This window comes from Hippopotamus amphibius, chromosome 9 (assembly GCF_030028045.1).
Source record: "Hippopotamus amphibius kiboko isolate mHipAmp2 chromosome 9, mHipAmp2.hap2, whole genome shotgun sequence".
Classification (NCBI taxonomy): Eukaryota; Metazoa; Chordata; class Mammalia; order Artiodactyla; family Hippopotamidae; genus Hippopotamus; species Hippopotamus amphibius.
The window spans coordinates 51179883-51202204 of record NC_080194.1 but is presented as its reverse complement, the minus strand read 5'-3'; the positions used below and the strand labels follow the sequence as shown (position 1 = coordinate 51202204).

The following is a 22322-nucleotide window of genomic DNA, read 5'->3' as shown; positions in this document are numbered from 1 at the left end:
TTAGGCAAAACAGTTACCTTTCCCAGTCTTGAAGGAGTGGCCCTGTGTAGGAGATGAACCTGATTTTTCAACCCCATCCTAGGTCTTTGTTGTCTCTTGAACATTTGTAATTATCTAAGCAGTTTAATTTTAATATGATAGATCCCAGAGGTTGTATGAAGACCTATCAGTCTTCCAAAGACAGGGATCTAGTTCAAAACCTAGTTTCAGGCTGTTTGGAATGTAGACTCTGAAGTAGCAGCTTTTAAAGAATGCAGTATTCCCCAAGAGCTCTTCCATAGCTTCTAGATGTGCAGTAAACTTGAAGCCTTCCCTTCAGGCTTAAGCTCTGAGACAAGTAAATAGGGCTTTTTCATAGGAAGTCTGAGGGTGTTCCAGTCTGCTGTCAGTGTCTTGAGGGTGGTTCCATAACGTGAACTGTCTCCTCAATTATTTTAGACCCATAAGTCCCAGAAATGCAGGTCTCCCTGGACACCATAGCCAGGTGCTCAAGGGCTGTTTCCTACGTGGAATACACATGTCTACTGGCTTCAGGGGGCCACAGGAGAGCCTGGGTTGGGACTCCTGGCTGCAGTGGTGCTGCAGGAGTACATGATGGTGGGATAGTCCACTGGCCACATGGGGCAGGGAGAGATAACAGGCTGCAGCAGACCACAGGAACATGTGAGGGTGAGGTAAGCCCCCTGGCTTCAGTGGGACCTGGGGAGAGCATGGAGGCAAGCTGAGTCCTGTAGCTCTAGCAGTATGGAGTGAGAGCACAAAAATAGTGCTCACTAGCACCTCTATCCCAGGATAAAGTCCCAAAGAACTCTGCACCCCTGGCAGAGCCTTTAATCTTAGCTAATGAATCTCCTTCATGTATGGTCTAGGAGCTTTTCAAACTGTTGGTTTTGTGCTGGGTCCTGGGGTGAGTGAGTCTGCACATGAGCCCTTTAAGAACAAACTTTTCTGTCCCCACAGCCTTTTGCATTGCCTAGACATAAGCCCTGTTGGTTTTCAAAGCCAAAAGTATTAGGGGCTCATTTCTCCAGTGCAGGTTATAAGGGTGGGGGTACCTGAGGTGGGGCACAGACCCCTAGGGAGAAGTTCCATATTTGTGAGATCCCTTGTGCTTGTGGGTTTGCTGTGCCAGAGATGAGGTTTTTGGTGAGACTGTGTCTCTGACTCTCCTACCTGTCTTGATGTGGTCCTTTTATCCTTTGTTTTGGAGGTGTTGTTTAGCTTTCAGGTCTTTTTCAAAGGAAATTGATCCATATGTAGTTGTACATTTGGTGTGTCCTTGGGAGGAGGTGAATTCAGGATCTTTCTAAACTGGCATCTTGAACCAACCCCCATCACATAATTATTTTTTATCACAGAGGTGTTATGCGATATTAAGAGTTAACTCTGAAAAAATCATAGCAATATACCTTTGATCTGATGGTATTCAGCAAATTTGAAATTTTCATTTAAAGAAATTTCTCATGTTAAAACCACTAACTACTGGGCTTTATAATAACCAAAATTTTTTTTTATTTGGTGCTTATTACTCAAAATTACATACCCTGTTTTATCCCAGAAAGAGATATGAAGCAATTGATATTTAGTTTGACTTTTTTAATAGCAACAGAGGACTTATTTATTTTCTCTGCTCCAATTTTCAAGACTTAAGATATGAACACTGCTAATTTTAGGAGAATTTGCCCAAAATTGTGAGGTATAAGGACATTGTCTTAACACATGGGATATATAGAAAACATGTTGTCACTGTATTATTACTGAATCCTTAGCATCAAACCATTCTGAGTGAACACATTTTATGTATTTTCGATCATATTCTGAATCCTTTTTAATCATATGCCACCTTTAATGCTTGGTTAGTTTAGGGTATTTTCATATGTAATTTACATAGTCAAACTATTTGACATTTAAAATCAGTTTTTATATGTTTCTAAGCTTATGTGTGTTATCCTTTAAAGCATTTTCAAATTTTATTTAATTCAGTTGACTTTCTCACATGATGCCTAAATTTATTTTTAAAACTGCCTTAATAGCCCTAACTTTTGGATTGTTACTAAAACATAAGTTAGAATGGAGTAAAAATAAAAACTGGGAAAGCGCTCATTTGAAAATCATAAATATTGAGTGTATGCAAAAGCTTATCATTTTATCTGAATGAAATGCTTCCTAATGATTAATTTCAGAAATTATCAAAAGAAAATGTGTAATTTAAAATACCTTTAATGTTGAAGAGTTAAAAAAATATTTCCAGTTTTTTCTCTTGTGTTTCTTTCTTTATTGCTAATCGGAGTGATTAGTACAAAATCTTTCATTGCCCACTTGTACCTAATCACAGAAACATTAACCAGCCGATAAGAAGTTTGTAAGTACTCAATGTTCATTCTAAACAATTACCTAAAAAGTAATCTGTTAATGTAATTTGCATTTGAGTAGAGTTTGCAATGTATTTTCTAACATTGGTTTCATTGTTTACATCCAGTATAAAGATAGTCCTTTCAAATTCAAATGAACCTACTCAAGGACAAATCCTTCCTGAAAAACAAATGAACATATATATGATATTGAATAGAGCTTTTGAATGGGGATGTGGTCAAGTCAGAATGTATTTGATACTTAATGCACCTTGGAACTAGGGTTTTCATCATAACTAGGTAATTTGAATGAGAAAGTTATCAAATGTACTTATGCTGTAAGGGAGGGAGGTTATGCTTCTTCTGGTAGTAAAGACTCACTCTTTTGGAAATCAGCTTTCCTATAGTCTTAGCCACCTGAACCATCACTATACCACCATGTGTAATTATAAATTGATGCGTGTTTCAGAAAAATAGCTGTCCAAGAGCCCATATGTTTATATGATTTACCACATTCTGGCTCTTGATATGACATATTAGTTTTCCATCAGTTCCCTGAGCTCCTGTGACAGATCTCATCTCTCCTCCATAATTCTCCATGCAGGCCCTCCCTGCGATGTCTGCTCAGCACATATTTGCTTTTATTCTTGGTGCTGAAAACTCTGCCTCTGTACACCAGTGCCAGATCAAATCTAGGAAACAGTGTTTTGGGTGAAGTAGAAAAGAATAGCTTTATTGCTTTGCCAGGCAAAGGAGGACACAGCAGGCTCCTGCCCTCAAAAACTGTGTGTCCCAATCTAGGAGCATTTGGTGAGGAGTATTATAACAATAGTTCAAAGGCAGGGTTGCTGACAAGATTAGGATGTATGCAGTGCCTGCATTCCTTTAATCTGGTCTCAGGTAATCTCTAGATGAGCTTCTCTGGTTCCTTTCACCTGGCCTCAGGTGGTCTTCTCTGGTATGAAGAATGTCCATTTGTTGGGTTTTAGTTCTATAAAGAGCTTAAAGCTATTGTTATGTGTATCCCTTAAGGTAGAAGCAGGACCCTGCCCCAAGGCTGCACAATTGTTTCTTGGCTGTTCCTCCCTTATCTCTGCATCCCCTTCCTTCCTTGATTAGCAACTGTTTGGACCTGCCCTTTGGAACTTAGGGAAGGTCATGGAGGCTGGAGTCTGTTACCTACAAACAAGGAACAGGGAACACAGAAAGTCTTCCATGTCCAGGAGCCCCACAGGGTTCTACTCAGTTTCATTCATTCATTTCAAACCTAGTGCTACTAGGCTTTTATTGCCCAGGGGAAGATTTGATCATGAAAGGAATATTTAAATTACCTTTGCTTTATTGATAGGTAGTACTTGAAATTATAAATCTTAAACCTATTTTTGAGTTTTATTTTTATTATTTTGTCTTAAGCTCTGATTTTTCTTTAAGCCTGTTTTTAATCAACATACAGCTCATATATAAATGTACTAATTTTAAAAGTAAGTCATTTTCACTTTATTTTTTTCATAAATTTGATAAAATTCTCACTCATATTTAATCAATCAAACATATCGATATGTCATTATAATTATAAAACTAGTAAATTTCATTCTCCCAAACTCAATACCCTGATGAGACAAATTTGTGTTTCTAGCAAATATAATCTTCCTAAACAACAGAGATCTTTTGTAGTCTAGTATATTTGCTTATAAATGCAGAAAATAATATCTTTTAATGTATTCTAAACATTGTAAATAAATTACATGTGAAATTGCATATTCATTTCAGAAGGTCTTGCTACATTGGTATAAAGCCAGGTTATCCAAAATTACACTTGTTTTTGGTTGTTTTTACACATTCTTGGAGATTCGTATTTACTTATCTGAATAGAATCTGTTTTAAAATTCAAGACTATGGCATATGCTGCCAGTAAAAGAAGCTCTGACTAATGGAGGCACAGGATTGAATGCATCTTCTACAACTAAGCTTCCCATTGCTGTGGGGAGGACTTTTGGTATTGCCAATTTGCATGATTGAGGCTTTCTAAATATTTTCAATCCAACATGCAATGAAGTGCCTTTCCAGGTCCTCAGAATTTAATCTTTTCACATATAATTTTGAACAATCTGCTACGTCAAAGCCTAAAATTTATTAATGGACTTTTGAATCTCTTCCTCAGGCTATAATTTTATCCCTTTCTCTTTTATCATGTGTCTTATCAGCCACTTTTTTTTCCAATGATTTAATTGACTCATAGGCTATATCTTTATTCTAAAGCATATTCCAGATTCAAGCATCTTGATCCTATTAAGAGTAGCACCATGTTTTCTTCCTATTGATAGGTCCAGAATTTTATTTGTTTCAGTTCAAAATTATATTCCAATGATTGTGAAGTTCTCAAACCTCTTTCTTTGGTCTTGAATAAATTGTGCAAGCTCATCATGTTATGAGTTCAGCAGCTTATGTCTTCTTTATGTTTGTCCCTTCCACCATTTTTCTGCACATCATCTTGTTTTCCTGAGATCTGTGATCCTTTTGACACTTGACTCTCCCTCAAGGTGGCATTATGTCAATTTTAGTCTGTAACTTTTCTCACAGTTGGTATTTGAAACCAGTACCAGCCTTGATTCATTTGTCGCCTTGAGAAGTGCTTCTTTATAGCCTTGGTAATTCAGATGGTTTCCACTTATCTTGAATTATTCCTGTTATCCTTTGGAAACTCAGTTTTTCTGGGAGTATGTTTGTGTTTTTGAACTGTGGAACATAACAGTGAAGCTTAGGATGGTAAAATACAACACTCAGATAAAAAATTGTTTTGAATGTCAGCCATTGGGAGTAGCCATATGTCTGTGCTTACACTGAAAACCCTAAAAGCAACAGACAGACTAAGAACTATCTAGGGTCCTAAGATAAAGCCATACTGTGAATATACAGAGAACATATGCCATTAAATGGAGAGTGAAACTATGATGTGACTGTAGAGTGATAAGCCTCTTTACAAGCCTAACCTGAAAAAGTCTCCCTACTTCATGGTCACTCTTAATTTACCATTTTCAGAATATAGATGCCATAAATGAGACTAGCATAATTCAGTAGAGAAGGAAGAATTGACTCCTCTTTATGAAAAAAGCATCAAGTTAAAAAGCCAGAGCATTGGTTGGTTACAGGATACTTTTCTGGTTGTAATATATACCACAGTATCCTTTTCTTGAAATTATAAGACTTTGGGAATGGGTTTATTTTGAGTAGTTACTAAACAGATATCACTCAATTAAGATTAGAACTAACCTGTTCCTCAAGCCATGCCACTGAAAATATAATTCTGCCATTTGAGCCCATTTTTCAAAGAAACAAATTATCTGTCTTGACACACCTTTCTGTCCTGAGACCTTCATCGTGGAACGAGTTGTTAGCAGGGACAGAGGCAGTTGTCTTTTCTCCTAGGCTTGCTTTCTCTGGCATTGTCTCTTGGTGCCCTGAGCCTTGTCCCCACTCACACATATGTTTGGTGTGATGGCTTTTCAGCTGGTCCTTCTACCCTAGGTCTGGAGAAATTGGGAATTGTGAAAGGAAAGGTTTTTAGTTATTCTCTCAGGTAGTTCAGTTCAATGATATTCCATTGTGGAACTACTTTATTCCAGTCATTGGGAATAAGAAAAAGGAAGTTCTTTCAAATGAGGTTTCTGCTATTAAAAGTCACTGCCTGGCTTTGTAGTGGTACAATCTCCTAACATTTGGTTCTGATATACAAAATCAAAGGGACTGAACCACAGATAATTTCATAATTTCTTAACAACTCCAGAGTTCTACCACTGTGTGTTTCAGTGACTTTCCCCATGTGCGCCCAGGGAATGCATTCTCCCCAGCAACAAACAGAAGAAGTGAGCCCATTCTTATCCCTGGCACGTGCCATCAGTCACAAATGTTTTGTCACTTCCTGCTGCTATTTAGATAGTTCAGTTCTGGAAGTTCTCGGAGGTCCCTGGCTGCATCCTCCTCCTTCACTACATTCCCCCCAAAGCCACTGATCAAATACAGTTCTGTTTCTACCACTGAGACCCAGGAAGAGGGTCAGAGCTCAAGCCCTCTTCATGGGCAGAACAGAAAGAAAGACTAGTTTGGGCCAGGGCTGTGGTGAGTTAACTGCTTCCTTTAGGGAAAAGAGAACAGATCCCGTGGGAACCACGAATGCCAGTAAATGCACTCATCTTTTCCTGTTTCTTTCAAGCCATGTAGAGTATGGTATTCGTTGTCTGTGATAGGGGCCTTTTAATCTGAAATGGCAGATTAGAAATGTGATTTGGAAATTAAAGACAAGTGTTGCTTTGTTTTGTCCACCCTGAGCATATATTGTAAGGCCAAGTAGATTATATCTGTAAGGACATGCTGAGTTTTTAATTACTAGGAAATTGAAGGTACAAGGACTTTTGCTTTGTTAGCTGCGTGGAAGACTATTCTTTCTTTTTTTTTTTTCCTCACAGCTTTTTGAATTCTGTTGAGATTAATAGCTCTTGTGCTGCTAAACTGCCTTTTGGAAACTTTACTTGGGTTTCAGTAAAAACTTTGGCCCTGAATAGTTGCCGGAGGGAAATAATAATGTTTCTACTTAACTTTTGGTTGAATAAATTCTTTAAGTTAGCCAGTCTTCTTCTTCTTTACCCCTAAAGGCCAAGAATCATTAATATTATAGGATTTCAGTTTCTGGGAATGTGTGGTAGTTGTACTCTACACACCCCTCTGGTCCTCTCTACAGAGAGATACGGGGCTGGTGTAAGAGCTAGGGGGTCGGGTGGGGGTGGTGACAAAAGCAGCTCCTGTTACCTGATAAGCTCTAGCCCTTGTAGAAGCCAGAGAGAGTACTTGAGCAAGCCAGCTACAAACCAAGAACTAGCCAGCCATAGATCAGTAAGCATTTATTGGCTGCCTGCTCTGGCCAGGCGTTGAGCCCTGATTCAGTCATCTGTACTTCAGACAGATGGGTGTGCTCCCCTCTCTACCGCTGCAGCAGGAGTACTTGCCCTCCACTAAAGAAAGAATTAGGATAAATTATCAGCTTTTAATGGTGTGATTTTATTTAGTAAGGACCCCTTCCATTGAGTTTTCATTTGAACACTGAGTTGTTCCCAATTTTTCTTTTTTAAGCTACAGAGACCTATTTTTGTTGAATACTCATTAGCAATAGCATACTAAGTGTAGTAACCCTTTCATGGCTTTGAAAGGTTGAAAACTTTCCTTTAGAGAATGTATTTGTCCCTGACTTCCCTCAGAAGCACCACTCCTTGTGACTTCCTTCTCCATCAGGCCCTGGGAAACAGAGGGTGCTGTAGCCTGATCAAGCCATATCGCCTCTTCTCCTCAGACCTCAACAGAAACTGCTGGATGCTTGTGTGAAGACACTGTTGATTAGTAGTTTGTAAGGCGGCCGTGAATGGGCGCTGCCACTACTGCCATTGGCTGCCTTTTTATATGAAGTGACAAATCAGAAGCCAGAAACTTGGATAAATACCAATTAAGCAAGGAGAAGCTAAAAAATGTGTGGGATTGGCTTTATTTCATTTAGTCCTTTTTGCCATAGCAATCTGTTTAAGTTATACATGATTAAATCAGAACTGGCCAGCTTATACTGTGGTCTCAGAGACTTACAATAATAAAGATTCATCTCTTGATCATGTGATATATCCATTCAAGTCAGCTGTGATTCTCTTATGTATCATTTTTATTCTAAAACCTAAACTCATGTGGTAGCTTCTCTCTGTAACATTGGTGATCTTGTGCCAGAGGGGGGAGAAAATGGCAAGCTTCTACAATACAATGCCAGCTCTTCCTCGCTGCTGGGTAATGGCATTTGTGACTTCCATTCGCATTTCATTGGCTAGTGCATATCACATGACCAAGTCTGTCTTAGAGGGAGCTGAGAAACATAATCTTCCTGCAGGAAGGAGCAGCAAGTATGGGTGAACAGTAATCCCAGGCTACTGCAATTTGCTCAATTCTAATGAGAGGATAATGTTTGTTCATTGTGATTATTGAAGTTTAATGAAAGTATAGGGACATATATCTGAATATCCAACTTGTTATCTCTTCAGTAGTCAGCTAGATTCACAGGGCCTGAGTGGTTTATGCCTGATCCCCATTTGTTTAAAGAAATAGATCATCACTCTGGCCCCAAACATTTTTAAAGTAAGTAGTGAGTATGCCTCTCTGAAAAATAACACTCCTGGTAGATAGCACCTCACTCAAGCCCCAGTGGTTTCAGCCATGCCCAAAGAATACCTTGTTCATGTGCTTGACATATGTAGATTTTACATTCTCCTCTAGCCAATAACAATGATGATGAGAACAGCCAACACTTATGTTGCACTTACTATATATTCCAAGTACTATTCTAGGAGCTTTGCAAATGTTAATGTATTTCATCTGTGAATAGCCTTGTGAAGACAGTACTACTATTTTCCTTACTGTATAGAAGAGGAATCTGAGGCCGAGAGAGATACCTTCTCTTTCTCTTTCTTCTTCTATTTCTCAGTGATGTGTGGATAGGAGCACATGGTGAAGGAAACTAGCATCGAATTAGGTTTGTCCCATTGTTTTCTGCTCTTCAGGGCTTCATGTGGTTTTGTGTTCATCTTACTACAACCCCTTAATCTATGTATTGTTATTTCCCTCATTTTATAGATGAAAGGACTAGAATTCATAAAAGTTAATAGGCACACTTCCATCCACACAGCAGTAAATACTGGAGCTGAGATTCACCCCCAGGTTTGCCTGGCTCTGCGCAAAGCTGGATGCTACCTCTGCACTGTGGAACCTCCCTATACTCTTTCAGGCAATAGCAAAGGATGTTCAAAGGCGGAAAAAAAACAAAAATTGATGGTTATTTTTGCCAACACAGTGTGTTTTTTCACATCTCTGAATTGATTGATAGTGTTTTATTTACTCAAGTGCAGAGATCTAAAACACAAGGTCCATGGGACACATCAGGACAGTGGCACCCGTGGAATGACCTAGCAGTCAGACTGAATGTTTGTAACATTTTCTTCTTCATAATTACCTGTGATACTGGTTTACTAGGATAGAATGGGGTATTGCTGCCAGATATCTCAGTATACCTTTAAGATATAGCCTGGTTATTGTTTATTTGTCTCAAAATGGATACTTAAAGCCTGTTTTTATATATCACAATTATCTTCATTCATTTTAGCCAAGGGCAGGTTTTATCGAAATTTTTTAAAAATGGGTATCTCTTTCTTTTAATACTTTTTATTGAAAAGTTGAAAAATGTGACCTCAAGAACCACATGTTATAAATGTCAGAAACTTGCAGTTTTAATTGATACAAATTGCTAGTGTATCATTTTTACCAGGGTTACATTTTTTGGCTCACTTTCTTGTTGTTAAAAATCAAAATTAATAATTGATTCCTTACCTCTCCATTCTGTCTGTGTTTTTCCTATGTTCAATAAATATTTTAAATTATCTGAATGTATTAATATTATAATGCTGTGCTTGGCATTTTGGATTATTGGAAGCAAGCAATCCCTTCTTGGTGCCCAAAGAAGCTCCCCTCTCATGTAGGTAGTCAGCCCTAGGAAGATTCTTGTTTAATGGCCATTCATTCTTATATGTTGAGTTCATCCAAAACATTCACTGAGTTCTGTTCCCTTGACGTCTAGGGCGCTGGGGACACACAAATAAATAAGCCAATTCCTATTGGTAGCAATATATATTTTAGTTTTGGCATTTTTGCATGTTTAAATCTATTTTTTTTGTTTCTAAAAACTAATTTTAAAAGTACATAAAACAGTTATAAAATCCAATGAATAAAAATGACGGTTTCTATCTTTTGTCATTTTCTTTCTTACTTGCAATTTGCATGGATCTTTCTAGAGCTCTTTCCTAGGAAAATAGAAACATTCATACCCTCAAATTTTATGTTTTAAGAAACTGGATTCTATTGTTCTATAGATTACTTTTTGCACCTAACAACATATAAATATTTTTCCAAGTCAGTACCTCTAGATTTGTTTAATTTTTTAAAAAAATTTTGTACAGTTTTTAAAGGTTACTTTCCATTTACAAAATTATTACAAAATTTTGGCTATGTTCCCCGTTTTGTATGATACATCCTCCAGCCTATCTTACATCCAATAGTTTGTACCTCCCACTCCTCCCCCACTGGTAACAACTAGTTTGTTCTCTTTATCTGTGAGTCTGCTTCTTTTTTGTTATATTCACTAGTTTGTTGTATTTTTTAGATTCCACATATAAGTGATATCATACACTATTTGTCTTTCTCTATCTGACTTGTTTCAGTGTAATACCATCCAAGTTCATCCATGTTGCTGCTGTTGTTCTTTTTTATGACTGTAGTATTCCATTGTGTGTATGTACCAGATCTTCTTTATCTGTTCATCTGCTGATGGACACTTAGGTTGTTTCCAGATCTTGGCAATTGTAAATGAACGTTGGGGTACATGTATCTTTTTGAATTAATATTTTGGGGTTTTTTTTAGAAGGCAGCTATGCCCACCACTATACCACCAATGCTGCACTGTGGCGGGGGGGTTAGGTTTGGATATATACCCAGGAGGGGAATTGCTAAGTCATATGCTAGTTCTATTTCTAGTTTTTTGAGAAACCTCAGTACGATTTTGCGCAACGGCTGTGCTAATTTACATTCCCACCAACAGTGTACAAAGATTCTCTTTTCTGTACATCCGTGCCAACATTTGTTATTTGTGTTTGTTTTTTAATGATGGCCATTCTGACAGGTATGAAGTGATACCTCATTGTAGTACCTCTAGTTTTTTGATTTCTCATTTCTAATCTCAGAGTTCTCAAACTTTTCAGTCAATTCAGTTTCAGTGATTTTCTATGTCTAGGATTTCTTCAAAGTTTTTTGTCTTCCCTGGCACCTATTTTTTAGCATAATTTTTTGATGTGTATTTTTTGTCTGAGTAGTTACATGGATGTATTTAGTCCACCATCTTTAAATGGAAGCCAGTTTTAATTTTTTATTGGTTTGGATTGTCTTCATAAATTATGATTTGGAAATATTAAAAGATACTGTATATCCACAAAATGTGTTGAAAATTTTTATTATAGTATGAAATTTTTTTTTTAATTTTTCCTCTCGATATTATTTGTTATTCTTAAATTAAATCCTTTCTCTTTAAACAAGTAATCTAATTTGACCTGGCCCCCAAGCCTTAAGAAAATTTGAACAGATTTGAAGAACATCTGTCAAAAAGGAATGAAAATAAATTGCTGTTTTGTAATGGAGGATCTTTGGAGGATTTTTAGTGGATTTCCTAAGCATATTTTGAATTATTTTCAATATGATACAAAATGCAATAGAATAGAACATTGAGCTTGAATTCAGAAGACCTGAGTTAAAATGTGGTTCTAGATGTTAGAACAAAGAAAAGCAGTTTTCTGTAACCTGGTGAATCATTTTAAGATTGCAAAGCTTTCTCTCTACCTCATAATGTTGTTTTGAGAATCTCATGGGAAAAAATATGTGAGTAGCTATGTAATATAATTATTAACACACAGTAAAAGTTTATTTTTATTACATTAGTTTCTATCATCTGAAAAAATATGTAGTAAAGGATAATGCTAATTTTAGGAAAAATGGATGGGATCTATTTAACATATTACTTTCTGCGAAAGATCTGTGTTTCTAATGAAGCAAGTTGATATAAAAATGTTGGTGAATGTGAACCTCCCTCCTTCACTTCTACCTCCAAATAAAAATTCATATGCTAACCAAAATATTTGATAAATTCAGTAACAACCCCTGTGCCATCAAGCCATGAAACTACAGAGCCCAACTGAAGCAGGAATGTAAGTTCAGCCTAAAATAAACACTTAGTATGATTTTCTTTTACTTTCAGTGTACTTAAATGAAGCAGGGTTCAACTTTGTGAGAAAATGCATTCAAGCTGTGGAAACGAGAGGTCAGTGTTGCCTGACGGGTACACCATTACTGCTGTGTGGTCCCTTCTTATGTAGAAACTGCTCAGAATGAAGATGTACTTAGTTATTAACAGGAGATTTATTTTAAGTAATATAAGAATTATAAATTATACGAACACATAAATAGCTATACTTTGAACTTCAGTTTACCAAAATCATACTACAAACATACTTGTTTTCAATGAATTTTCATAATATAGCCTCACTTTACTACTTACTGATAGATTCTGGTTTTGGTTTTGGTTTTGGTTTTGGTTTTGGTTTTCCGAGCTTTAGGAAGGTGAGATTCCTAAGGAGCTTGAATTCAGCTCTCCTCCTTCCCTACATTATCTCTCACAGTGATTTTAGTTATCACAATTTCAGCACCTTTCCTCATTCTAGTTATGACCTCTGTCCTGAAGTCCACTCCAGTTGCTTTTTACTTCCAGGAAAACTTGCCTAAAGCAAAACCTTCTATTGGGCTTTGGAGTTCTTTAAACCTAGATTCCAGTTTTGGTGCTGCAACTTAGAAGTTTTGAGAAGTCAAGTAGGTTCCCTAAAATCTCTGAATCTGTTTCCTCACCTTTAAAGTGAAGCTATCAATTCCATCGAACTATTCAACATGTAGGACTCTGTGACTGAGGAAACAGAGTATGAGAAATACTGATCATCCCTTTCCATCTTGAATGCTTCTTTTATATTCAAGTAATGGTGAATAGGCAAGTGCACTTTGCCATTTTGAAGCTCCTCATAGAATTTCAAATCACTATGCAGTGTCTGCTCTAAGAAATATATGTCTGATAGGTGTTTCCAGGGTAGGTTTGCTGAAGTTAGACTGTAAAATCTGATACATAGCTTTCAAATTTTGTATAGGCATATATCTGAGTTTTTAACATTCTGTACTTGGGAAGCTGTGTCTTAAGCCATTTTCTTGTGATTTTTCCTTCTCATTAGGCATCACCATTTTAGGTCTGTACCGAATAGGAGGAGTGAACTCCAAAGTTCAGAAACTCATGAATACCACATTTTGTAAGTTTTGGATGAAGCCAGTTAACCTACTTAATTTTTGCATTCTTATAGAAAATTCAAACCATTGATTTCTTTGAGATATAGATTATGGATTGTCTTTGAGTAGTTTCAAGTCATATTTAAAATTAATATTTGTATCACCTTTTAATGTCCATTTTAATAGATGAACAACCAGAATTCGAGAAGGGGCTCTTTTTATAATGCTGGACTTTTCCTCAAGTATCCTTTAATTAGCTAGAGATACAATAAGATTTATGGATGCCAGAATTCAGATTGCCTGACTTGGAATCTTAGTCACAAAGCTTTTAACTGCCTAACTCGGCCAGTTCAAAGCTTTGTGACCTTGGGTAGTTTTCTTAACCTCTCTGTGCCTTCACCTCCTCATTTATAAAAGGGGGCTAATAATGGTGACTGCCTCATTAAAACTTTGTAAGAATATGATATGTTCATCCATATAAAGCACTTAGAAGCATGCCCAGCACGTGGTAAGTGTGCTGTGATGTTAGCAGTTCGCAAACATCTGATTTGAGAAACTGTATTCTCAAATAAGAAATCTTTGAGGTTCGGTGTCAGAGTGAGCTTTGCACCAGCTCATGCAAACAACAATCCTAAAGTTACTTCCATTGGCATTCTAAGAAATGCATGCCTCTCTCTGTGACCTACTTATGTTGGTATCCATTTTCTTAATGGTGTGAGTGGTATTTTGAATTGCAGTTTAAACATCTTGTTTTTATTCTTTTCAGCTCCCAAATCCCCTCCTGATATGGACATTGATATTGAACTGTGGGATAATAAGACAATAACAAGTGGGCTGAAAAACTACCTCAGGTGAGGGGGGCTTACCTCCTGCTGCTCTGTTGTGGTCTCTCAGTCACCAGCCTTGGGCAGTGCACACGGATCCCAGGGAGTGAGCCCCTGTTCCTGAGCTTCACTCCTTAGCACCGTTCCTTCACTTGAGGTGGACTAGCACAGGGTGGTGACAGTTGCATTTAGTGTTCTGGAACTTATATGTGCTTGTTCCAAACAATAAACTTAAAAGGCTGCAGTAGTTTAGGAATACTAAATACTAATTTCTGTTTCAGATTAGATTTGAATACAGGTTTTCATTTTTTATTTTTTAAACACTACAAGTTGAATTTGAAAAAGAATTTTTTTTTAAATTATCGGTCCCATATCTGAGAGGGATTTTGTTCCTATGGTCCAATAGGTCTCACAAAGTAAAAAAAAAAAAAAAACTTTGCCTCCCAGCCTCCTGTTTTAATACAGTGGTGGCAAGAAGTGCTCAGGGGCACTGGTGTCTTTGAGGTCTGCATTTTAGAACTTCCTGTAGACTCCCTGCTAGGACTTTATTGTATGCCTAGTTACCCAGTTCTTTTTTTTTTTAATTTATTTATTTTATTGGTGTGTTGGGTCTTTTTTTGCTGTGTGCAGGCTTTCTTTTTAGTTGCGGTGAGTGGGGGCTACTCTTCGTTGTGGTGCGTGGGCTCCTCATTGCCGTGGCTTCTCTTGTTGCAAAGCACGGGCTCTAGGCACGTGGGCTTCAGTGGTTGCAGCACATGGGCTCAATAGTTGTGGCTCACAGGCTCTAAAGCGCAGCCTCAATAGTTGTGGCGCACGGCTTCGTTGCTCTGCGGCATGTGGGATCTTCCTGGAGCAGGGATCGAACCCGTGTCCCCTGCAGTGGCAAGCGGATTCTCAACCACTGCACCACCTAGGAAGCCCGATCCAATTCTTAAAGAAGGACCGAAAGGTCAGGGGAAATCGGAAGACACTGCCGTTCTAAAATTTGCTTCATTCTCTATTGTAGGTGCCTTGCAGAACCACTGATGACTTATAAATTACACAAAGATTTTATTGTTGCTGTTAGTAAGTACATTTCCATTGGCTGCATTATAATTGATGTGATTTTATGCTGTATTAGAGGTATAAGTTCAAACCTGCTAGTTAACATGTTACTACTTATTGCTTAAGAAATTGTCATTCTCATACTTCATAGTTTACAATATGGTTATAAGAAATCACAGAGTAAACTAAACTGCTTTGTTACTTAATAAGACCTTACTGGGTGGCAAGTATGGTGTGCTTACAAAGAGCTGTGAGGAATTATTCAAATTACATTTTACTTGACTGATGAATGTCAGTTTCTTACAAGAGCAACTTCATGGTTAAATAAGACCACAGATATGTACAGTCAGTTATGCCACTGCCTGCACTGTACACATACTCACATGCTATGTTCCTCAATCTGGAGAAAGAGGGAGATATTTTTTGGCAGGCAACAAGCACCTTTTCTCTCTTCCTATATTTATTGATGATAATCAGATATTTCTGTTGTTTCTTTAGCTCTATGACTGCTATAATGTGATATGAATAGATAGGTTTAATTCAGAATTGCAGAGAAAAGGGGGAGAGCAGTGACAATCACGTAACCTAAGAAGTTAGAAGTGTGTACTTGTAAAACGTTGGTCTCAAAGTGCCAGGTCACCATCTGAGCCCATCACAACAAGCTGTAACAGGAGTTGGCATTTCATTGTTAAGATGTATGAGGTATGACTGTAACAAGAGTATTTTTCACAATCTAAGAAAGAAGTCAGCTGCATTAGTTTATTACCATACATTGTAATGTTGCAGGAAATGTTGTCTACTGATGAAAGTGTCAGATAAAGCTGAATAACCTTGGTTTTCAGTGCAGCATATATGACTGACCACATGATCTCACAAACATCTGTAGTACTTAGCTTTCTCCTGAAAGCACTGTACTCTACATCCTCTTTATAGAAATCTGTCTTGGTAAGAAGAACAAGACCTTAGAAAATATATAATCCAACCTCATTTTATTAACTAGGGAATCAGGACCCAGAGGGGGCAGGTGACCTTGTCCAAGGACACTAGTAAATTCATGGCCATGTCAGGACTACAAGCCAGCTTTTTAGACTCTTAACCTAGAACACTTTTTTACAAAAATTGTGTTTTATAGCAAGTGGTGTTTGATCCACTTAGCTAGAATGGCTCAATGAGCTGGTGGTTTTGATGCAACATTTGGTCACAAGATTTGTTTTTTCTTCACTTTTGTGGCAAATAATGGTCATGTTACTCATTACCATGATAATTAGAATATGTCTTATGTAAAAGAATTCATCTTTTGTCTGGGTCAAGGATAATAAAATTAGGTATTATCTGCCTTCAAGCAAGAGAAATCCAGCTCAGGAAAAAGGGGGAGTTATTCAGAGACTAAGGGAAGTCTCAGAACTGCTTGGCAAAGCATGGGTCCTGCCTGCAGCCAGGAACTGCAAAGTTGGGAGTAGACGTTTCTCTGCCCATCCTCCCAACTCTTTTTGGAGAGTCTCTCATTTTTGTTCTTTGCTGCATATCTGCCTCATTCTTCTCTTCTCTTCCAGACAGATTTTTCTTGGCTTTGGAGCACATTTGGTAATGATCTGCCTGGTTTTTACATGATCTGCCTTTTCATGTATCCAGCAGACAGATCAGAGTTTTGGTGTCTCCATTCCAACGCCTGGGAGAAACTTCATGTTTGGCCCAACCACAGCCAGGCTCTTTCCTCACCTAATGTACAAATGGCTGTGCCCAGAAGAGATGAAGGTCCCATAATACAAACCCTATGCGTTGGGTACTTTCTGCAGAAAGGGCTTGGCAGGGTGGGTAGTCATACGAGAATTTGTTTACTGTAGTGAGGCTATTAAATAGATTCCTTGTTCTGACACTTTAGAAGTTTCTCTAGCAGACTGGTCAGCATCTTGGCTTTTGCCTTGCAGACTTGCTTTAGATGATTTTTTGCTTTTCAGATTTACCACTGTCAGCATGGGCTTAAAATCTACCAGGCCTTTGTGAAGTAATCCTGACACCTCAGAAAAATAACTCCCTGCCTTCTTTGAATCTATAAAATTTGGAAAGGAATGCCTGCTTCCTCTGTTCTGGTGGAGTCACTTGGAGGTTTCAATGTGATAAAGTATATTATAGTGCCTGGCACATTAGGCCATTTGTAACAACTGCTGTGATCACTCAACATTGCTAAAGGTTTTATTCTATCCTTGTGTAGCAAGAGCCAAGGAGGAGATGAATTATGATTGTATGGAAGTATACAGTTCAGGAGCTAAGAGCACAGGTCTGGATTAGATAGAACTGGGTTTATTATTTCTCTACTTACTGATATCAAATCATGGATAAATTACTCAACGTTTCTAAGCCTTAGGAAATGATATAGTGATAACTCTTACCACGTAAAGCAGTGCTTATAAGGCATGAGGGGTGGAAGTGGTTATGATGTTTAAATTACTAATGTTTATATACATATTTTAATACAATTAAAATTTAAACATTTGCAACCTTTTTTATGTTACAGAATCTGATGATCAAAACTACCGGGTGGAGGCTGTACATGCATTGGTGCACAAATTGCCAGAGAAAAATAGAGAGATGCTGGACATCTTAATAAAGCACCTGGTCAAGTAATTCTCTGACTTATATTGTTCACTTAGTTACTTGTTCAACTGTTAAACTTAAGCATGTTCATGTCTTTTTAAAGGGGGTGATGGAGCTGTAATTTTACTGTTGTAATCAGAGTGCATTGAATCTGCTTTAAAAATGGTGTGGTGGTTTGTTTTTAAGATATATCTGTGTGTGTGTGTGTACCTGTTTGTGTTCACGACATGCAAATAATTATATCCTTGCAACTGTTATACTAATGATGGAAAATTTACACGTCAACTTAAAAATATATGAAGGAGTATATAGTTCTTTGCCAGTTCTTTTATTTTTTTATTTATTTTTTTTTTTATTTTTATTTTTGGGGGTACACCAGGTTCAATCAACTGTTTTTATACACATATCCCCATATTCCCTCCCTTCCTTGACGCCCCCCCCCGAGTCCCCCCCACCCTCCCTGCCCCAGTCCTCTAAGGCATCTTCCATCCTTGAGTTGGGCTCCCTTTGTTATACAACAACTTCCCACTGACTATTTTACAGTTGGTAGTATATATATGTCTGTGCTAGTTCTTTTAGATTCCATTGTAAGCCTGAAGTTTGAAGACCAGTTCTCTATTCTACTAAGGTCACCAGGTTCTACTAGGTCAAACTGCCACTTGAATGTTAGCTTCCTTCTCCAGATTCTTAGTATCTGTCTGTCTCTGAAGAGCTTCTGACTCCACTGTTAGTTCATCTATGTATTTAAAAATCTTGATAGATAGATGTTGTATTAGTCAGGTTTCTCCAGAGAAACAAAACCAATAGAATGGTGTGTGTGTGTATGTGTGTGTGTATATATATACACATACATATACATATGCATGTATATTGGATGTTGTGTATGTTTATATATATGTACATATACATACCTACACATATATATATAAGAGAGAGATTGATTGCTTGCAAGGAATGGGCTACATGGTTGTGGAAGCTGATTTCAAGGCAGGCTGGAGACCCAGAGAAGAGTTGATGTTGTAGCTCAAATCCAAGGCAGTCTGGAGGCAGAATTCCTTCTTCCTCAAGGACCTCAGTCTTTTTCTCTTAAGACCTTCAACTGATGTTGGATGAGGCCCACCCACGTTATGGATGGTAGTCTGCTTTACTCAGAGTCTACTGATTTAAAGGTTAATGTCATCTAAAAATACCTTCACAGAAACATCTAGTATTATGTTTGACCAAATATCAGGGTACTGCAGCCTAGAAGATTTGACACATAACTTTAGCCATCACAGATCTGTCCTGACTCTCTCTCTCTCACACACACACACACACACACACACACACACATTTAATCAAGTTTTTTAGCCATGCTTCTGGAATCAAAAGTCCAAATTCAGGTTTTAAACTTACTTAAGAATTCCCTTATAGCCTCATTTGCAAATAGGGGCATTTTTTGTCAATGAGTACCACAATTCACAATCAAATGATAAATCCTTCCTTGTTTGCTACAAGCAGTAACCCAATTTATGCTAATTTGAGCCATGCACATTTGAAATAGTGCTGTACACATTAATCAGTCTCATCTTAACTTGCAGGCTTTGAGATAATATGAATTGACCCTCTTTGAAATAAGAAGGAAATCCAGTAGGAATGACTTCAAGTTCATTGTTAACTACTGCCCATGTCAACACCTCTTTTAGCTAATGAACAAGGACTCACTATCCTTGGTCAGAATTATATAGTCTTGAAGTATATTTTTGAGTTCTGTGACCTCTTCATGAAACATCCATACTGTATTTAGTGGGCATTCTCTTGCTGTATTCAAGCTAATTTTTAGCAAAGCCTTTTCAAATGTACTTTTGAAGTTTCCATGAGTGTCACATAAAATGTGACATAATTTTGCTTAATTATTTAGAATGTTAAATGAACACAAGTTTCACCTTTAATTGTGAATGTGATACAGGAAATAGCAGAGAGCGAGTATCTAGCCACTAGGCGTACTTAAAAGTCTTCTGCCCAACCTTCACTACCATTCCTGGCTCTTTCTTTAATCTATAGAAGGTCACTTTTCACTGTCTAAGCTGCAGCAAAAGAATGTGTGCCCACATCACCAATGACTTACTTAAGTAAACTGCTAACAACTAATAACACTGTTGGTCCCTGGCCACCTTATTGACTTAAGAAAAGAGAATTTAAGATCAGTGACCTGGATTGGTTATTGGCCTAAAGGACCAATGGCTGCTTCCAAATCTCCATTAATTAGCTCTGAGACATGGAATAAATCATTGATTTCTTACTGAGAATACTTTGTCTTTAAAACAAGGCCATCTGTGGAATCTGCTTTGTATACAAGTTGAGGGAATGAGGTCTAGAACTGGCTGAAATGTGGAATGATAAGGGTCTGTATCAACTGACTAGCCCAGCAGAAGGGAAATTCAGTGAAGAGAATTGGTGATCAAAATATTTCATCCTCTCAACAACATAGTCATTAACTCTCCTTTTCAAAATAGACCATTTTTTTATGACTTCTAAATTTATTCCCATTGAGCTTAATTCAGTCATATTGTAGGTTACTTATATTATCAGAAACTCTTACATTTTAGGGTACACCAAGAATACCTAGAGCCAGTTTAATTACAGGGAAGAATATTATTTTAAGATCATATTGTATTTAGTTTAACTCATTTAATTCTCTCAATACTGCTCTAAGGGTTGTTATTCTTATACTTTATAGATGAGGGAACTGAAGATATTAGAGATATTAAATAACGTGGCTGATTTCATCCAGCTTCCAAGTTGGAAGGACCCAAGTTTTAAATCCAGACAGGCTCACTGCTTTTACAGATGACTTAGTAGGTCCTCTAATACATATTAAGCAATTCATATGCAATATTTGTTTGTATAAAAAGGAAACTTGGAATGAAATTCTTCTTGTACTAACCAAGAACCTTCTTAGCTAGTGCTTTCTTGAGCACAAGGGGAAAATTTAGTCAGTGGGACAGTCAGCTCTCCCTGTCCTATGCCAAGAGTTGGATGGATAATCCAGAATCCTAGATTCTTCATAAAATTTTGCTTTTGTTTCTAGAATGAGGTTAGTGTGCATGCTCAGTCAAATATAAGCATTATCTTGTGTTGTGCTCCTTCCTAGAACTTGATATTCTAACAACCTGGCTGGGAGTAAGATACAGAAGGCAGTGGCTAACCTAGAAGACTGGTTAAATAAATGAGGTTTCCTATTAATGCATCCGATTTCCAAATTAAATTAGTTAACTGTAGAATCTAAAATATGATACAAGTGAACCTCTTTATGAAACAGAAACAGAATCATGGACATAGAGAACAAACTGGTGGTTGCCAAGGAGGAGGGGTTTGGAGGAGGGATGACGTGGGAGGTTGGGGCTGGCAGGTGTACGCTTTTTATATATAAAAGGGATAAGCAACAAGGTCCTACTGTATACCGCAGAGAACTATATTCAATATCCTGTGATAAACCATAATGGAAGAGAATATATATATAAAAAGAATGTGTGTGTATGTGTGTGTATATATATATGCATAACTAAATAACTTTCATATGTTCGTTTGTGTAGTATTTTAGATTCCACATACAAGTGATATCATATAATATTTGTCTTTCTCTTTCTTACTTCACTTAGTATAATAATTTGTAGTTGCATCCATGTTGCTGCAAATGGCATTATTGCATTCTTTTTTATGGCTGAGTAGTATTCCACTGTATATATATACCACATCTTCTTTATCCACTCGTCTGTCAATGGACATTTAGGTTGTTTCCATGTCTTGGCTATTGTGAATAGTGCTGCTATGAACATAGGGCTGCATGTATCTTTTTGAATTATAGTTTTGTCCGGATATATGCCTAGGAATGAGATTGCTGGATCATGTGGTAATTCTATTTTTAGTTTTCTAAGGGACCTCCGTACTGTTTTCCACAGTGGCTGCACCAACTTACATTCCCACCAATGGTGTAGGAGTGTTCCCTTTTCTCCACACCCTCACCAGCATTTGTTATTTGTAGACTTTTTAATGATGGCCATTCTGACAGACAACCAGTCTACTCTTAACCATCTGTTCTGAAAGAAGTATAGTACTGTAGGAAATACCAAACAGCTGATAATCTCTCTAGGGTGATTGTGCTCAATTTAGGAAATCAAGTTTTCCTTCAATAGATTAACCTTTGTAATTATGTTTTACTTGGGCTACTGTTAACTTTTTACATCTTTTTAGACTATACCCACTAATGCCAGCTGGGAGTAGCTAAACAAGACTATTTGGGAAAATTAGCCTGTAATGGCATATTTATATTTTATACCATAAATTTAGTAGATGAGAACATTTCATAATTATTAAACATATAACGTAAAATATTTTGTTGCTGTTATTTGCAGAGTGTCACTACATAGCCAGCAAAATCTTATGACTGTCTCAAACCTTGGTGTCATATTTGGTCCGACTCTAATGAGAGCACAGGAAGAAACTGTGGCTGCCATGATGAATATTAAATTTCAGAATATTGTGGTTGAAATTCTGATAGAGCACTATGAAAAGGTAGGCTGGA

General features: G+C 37.4%; 1 protein-coding gene across 8 annotated transcripts in view; it reads left to right on the top strand.

Annotated features, from left to right (window-relative positions):
- The window catches only part of ARHGAP42 (Rho GTPase activating protein 42), a 285418-nt gene that overhangs the window by 243569 nt on the left and 19527 nt on the right, over positions 1-22322 (top strand). For 7 of the 8 annotated variants that reach the window (XR_009055392.1, XR_009055390.1, XR_009055391.1 and 4 more), the window contains exons 13-18: positions 12229-12291; positions 13244-13318; positions 14062-14146; positions 15126-15184; positions 17679-17784; positions 22153-22312. Coding sequence is in view for 3 of the 8 variants with exons in the window: in XM_057748205.1 (XP_057604188.1) it covers positions 12229-12291; positions 13244-13318; positions 14062-14146; positions 15126-15184; positions 17679-17784; positions 22153-22312 (548 nt within the window). In the remaining 5 variants the exon portion in view is untranslated. The remainder of the gene's footprint in view (positions 1-12228; positions 12292-13243; positions 13319-14061; positions 14147-15125; positions 15185-17678; positions 17785-22152; positions 22313-22322) is intronic. The other variant, XM_057748206.1, reaches the window with a different exon arrangement.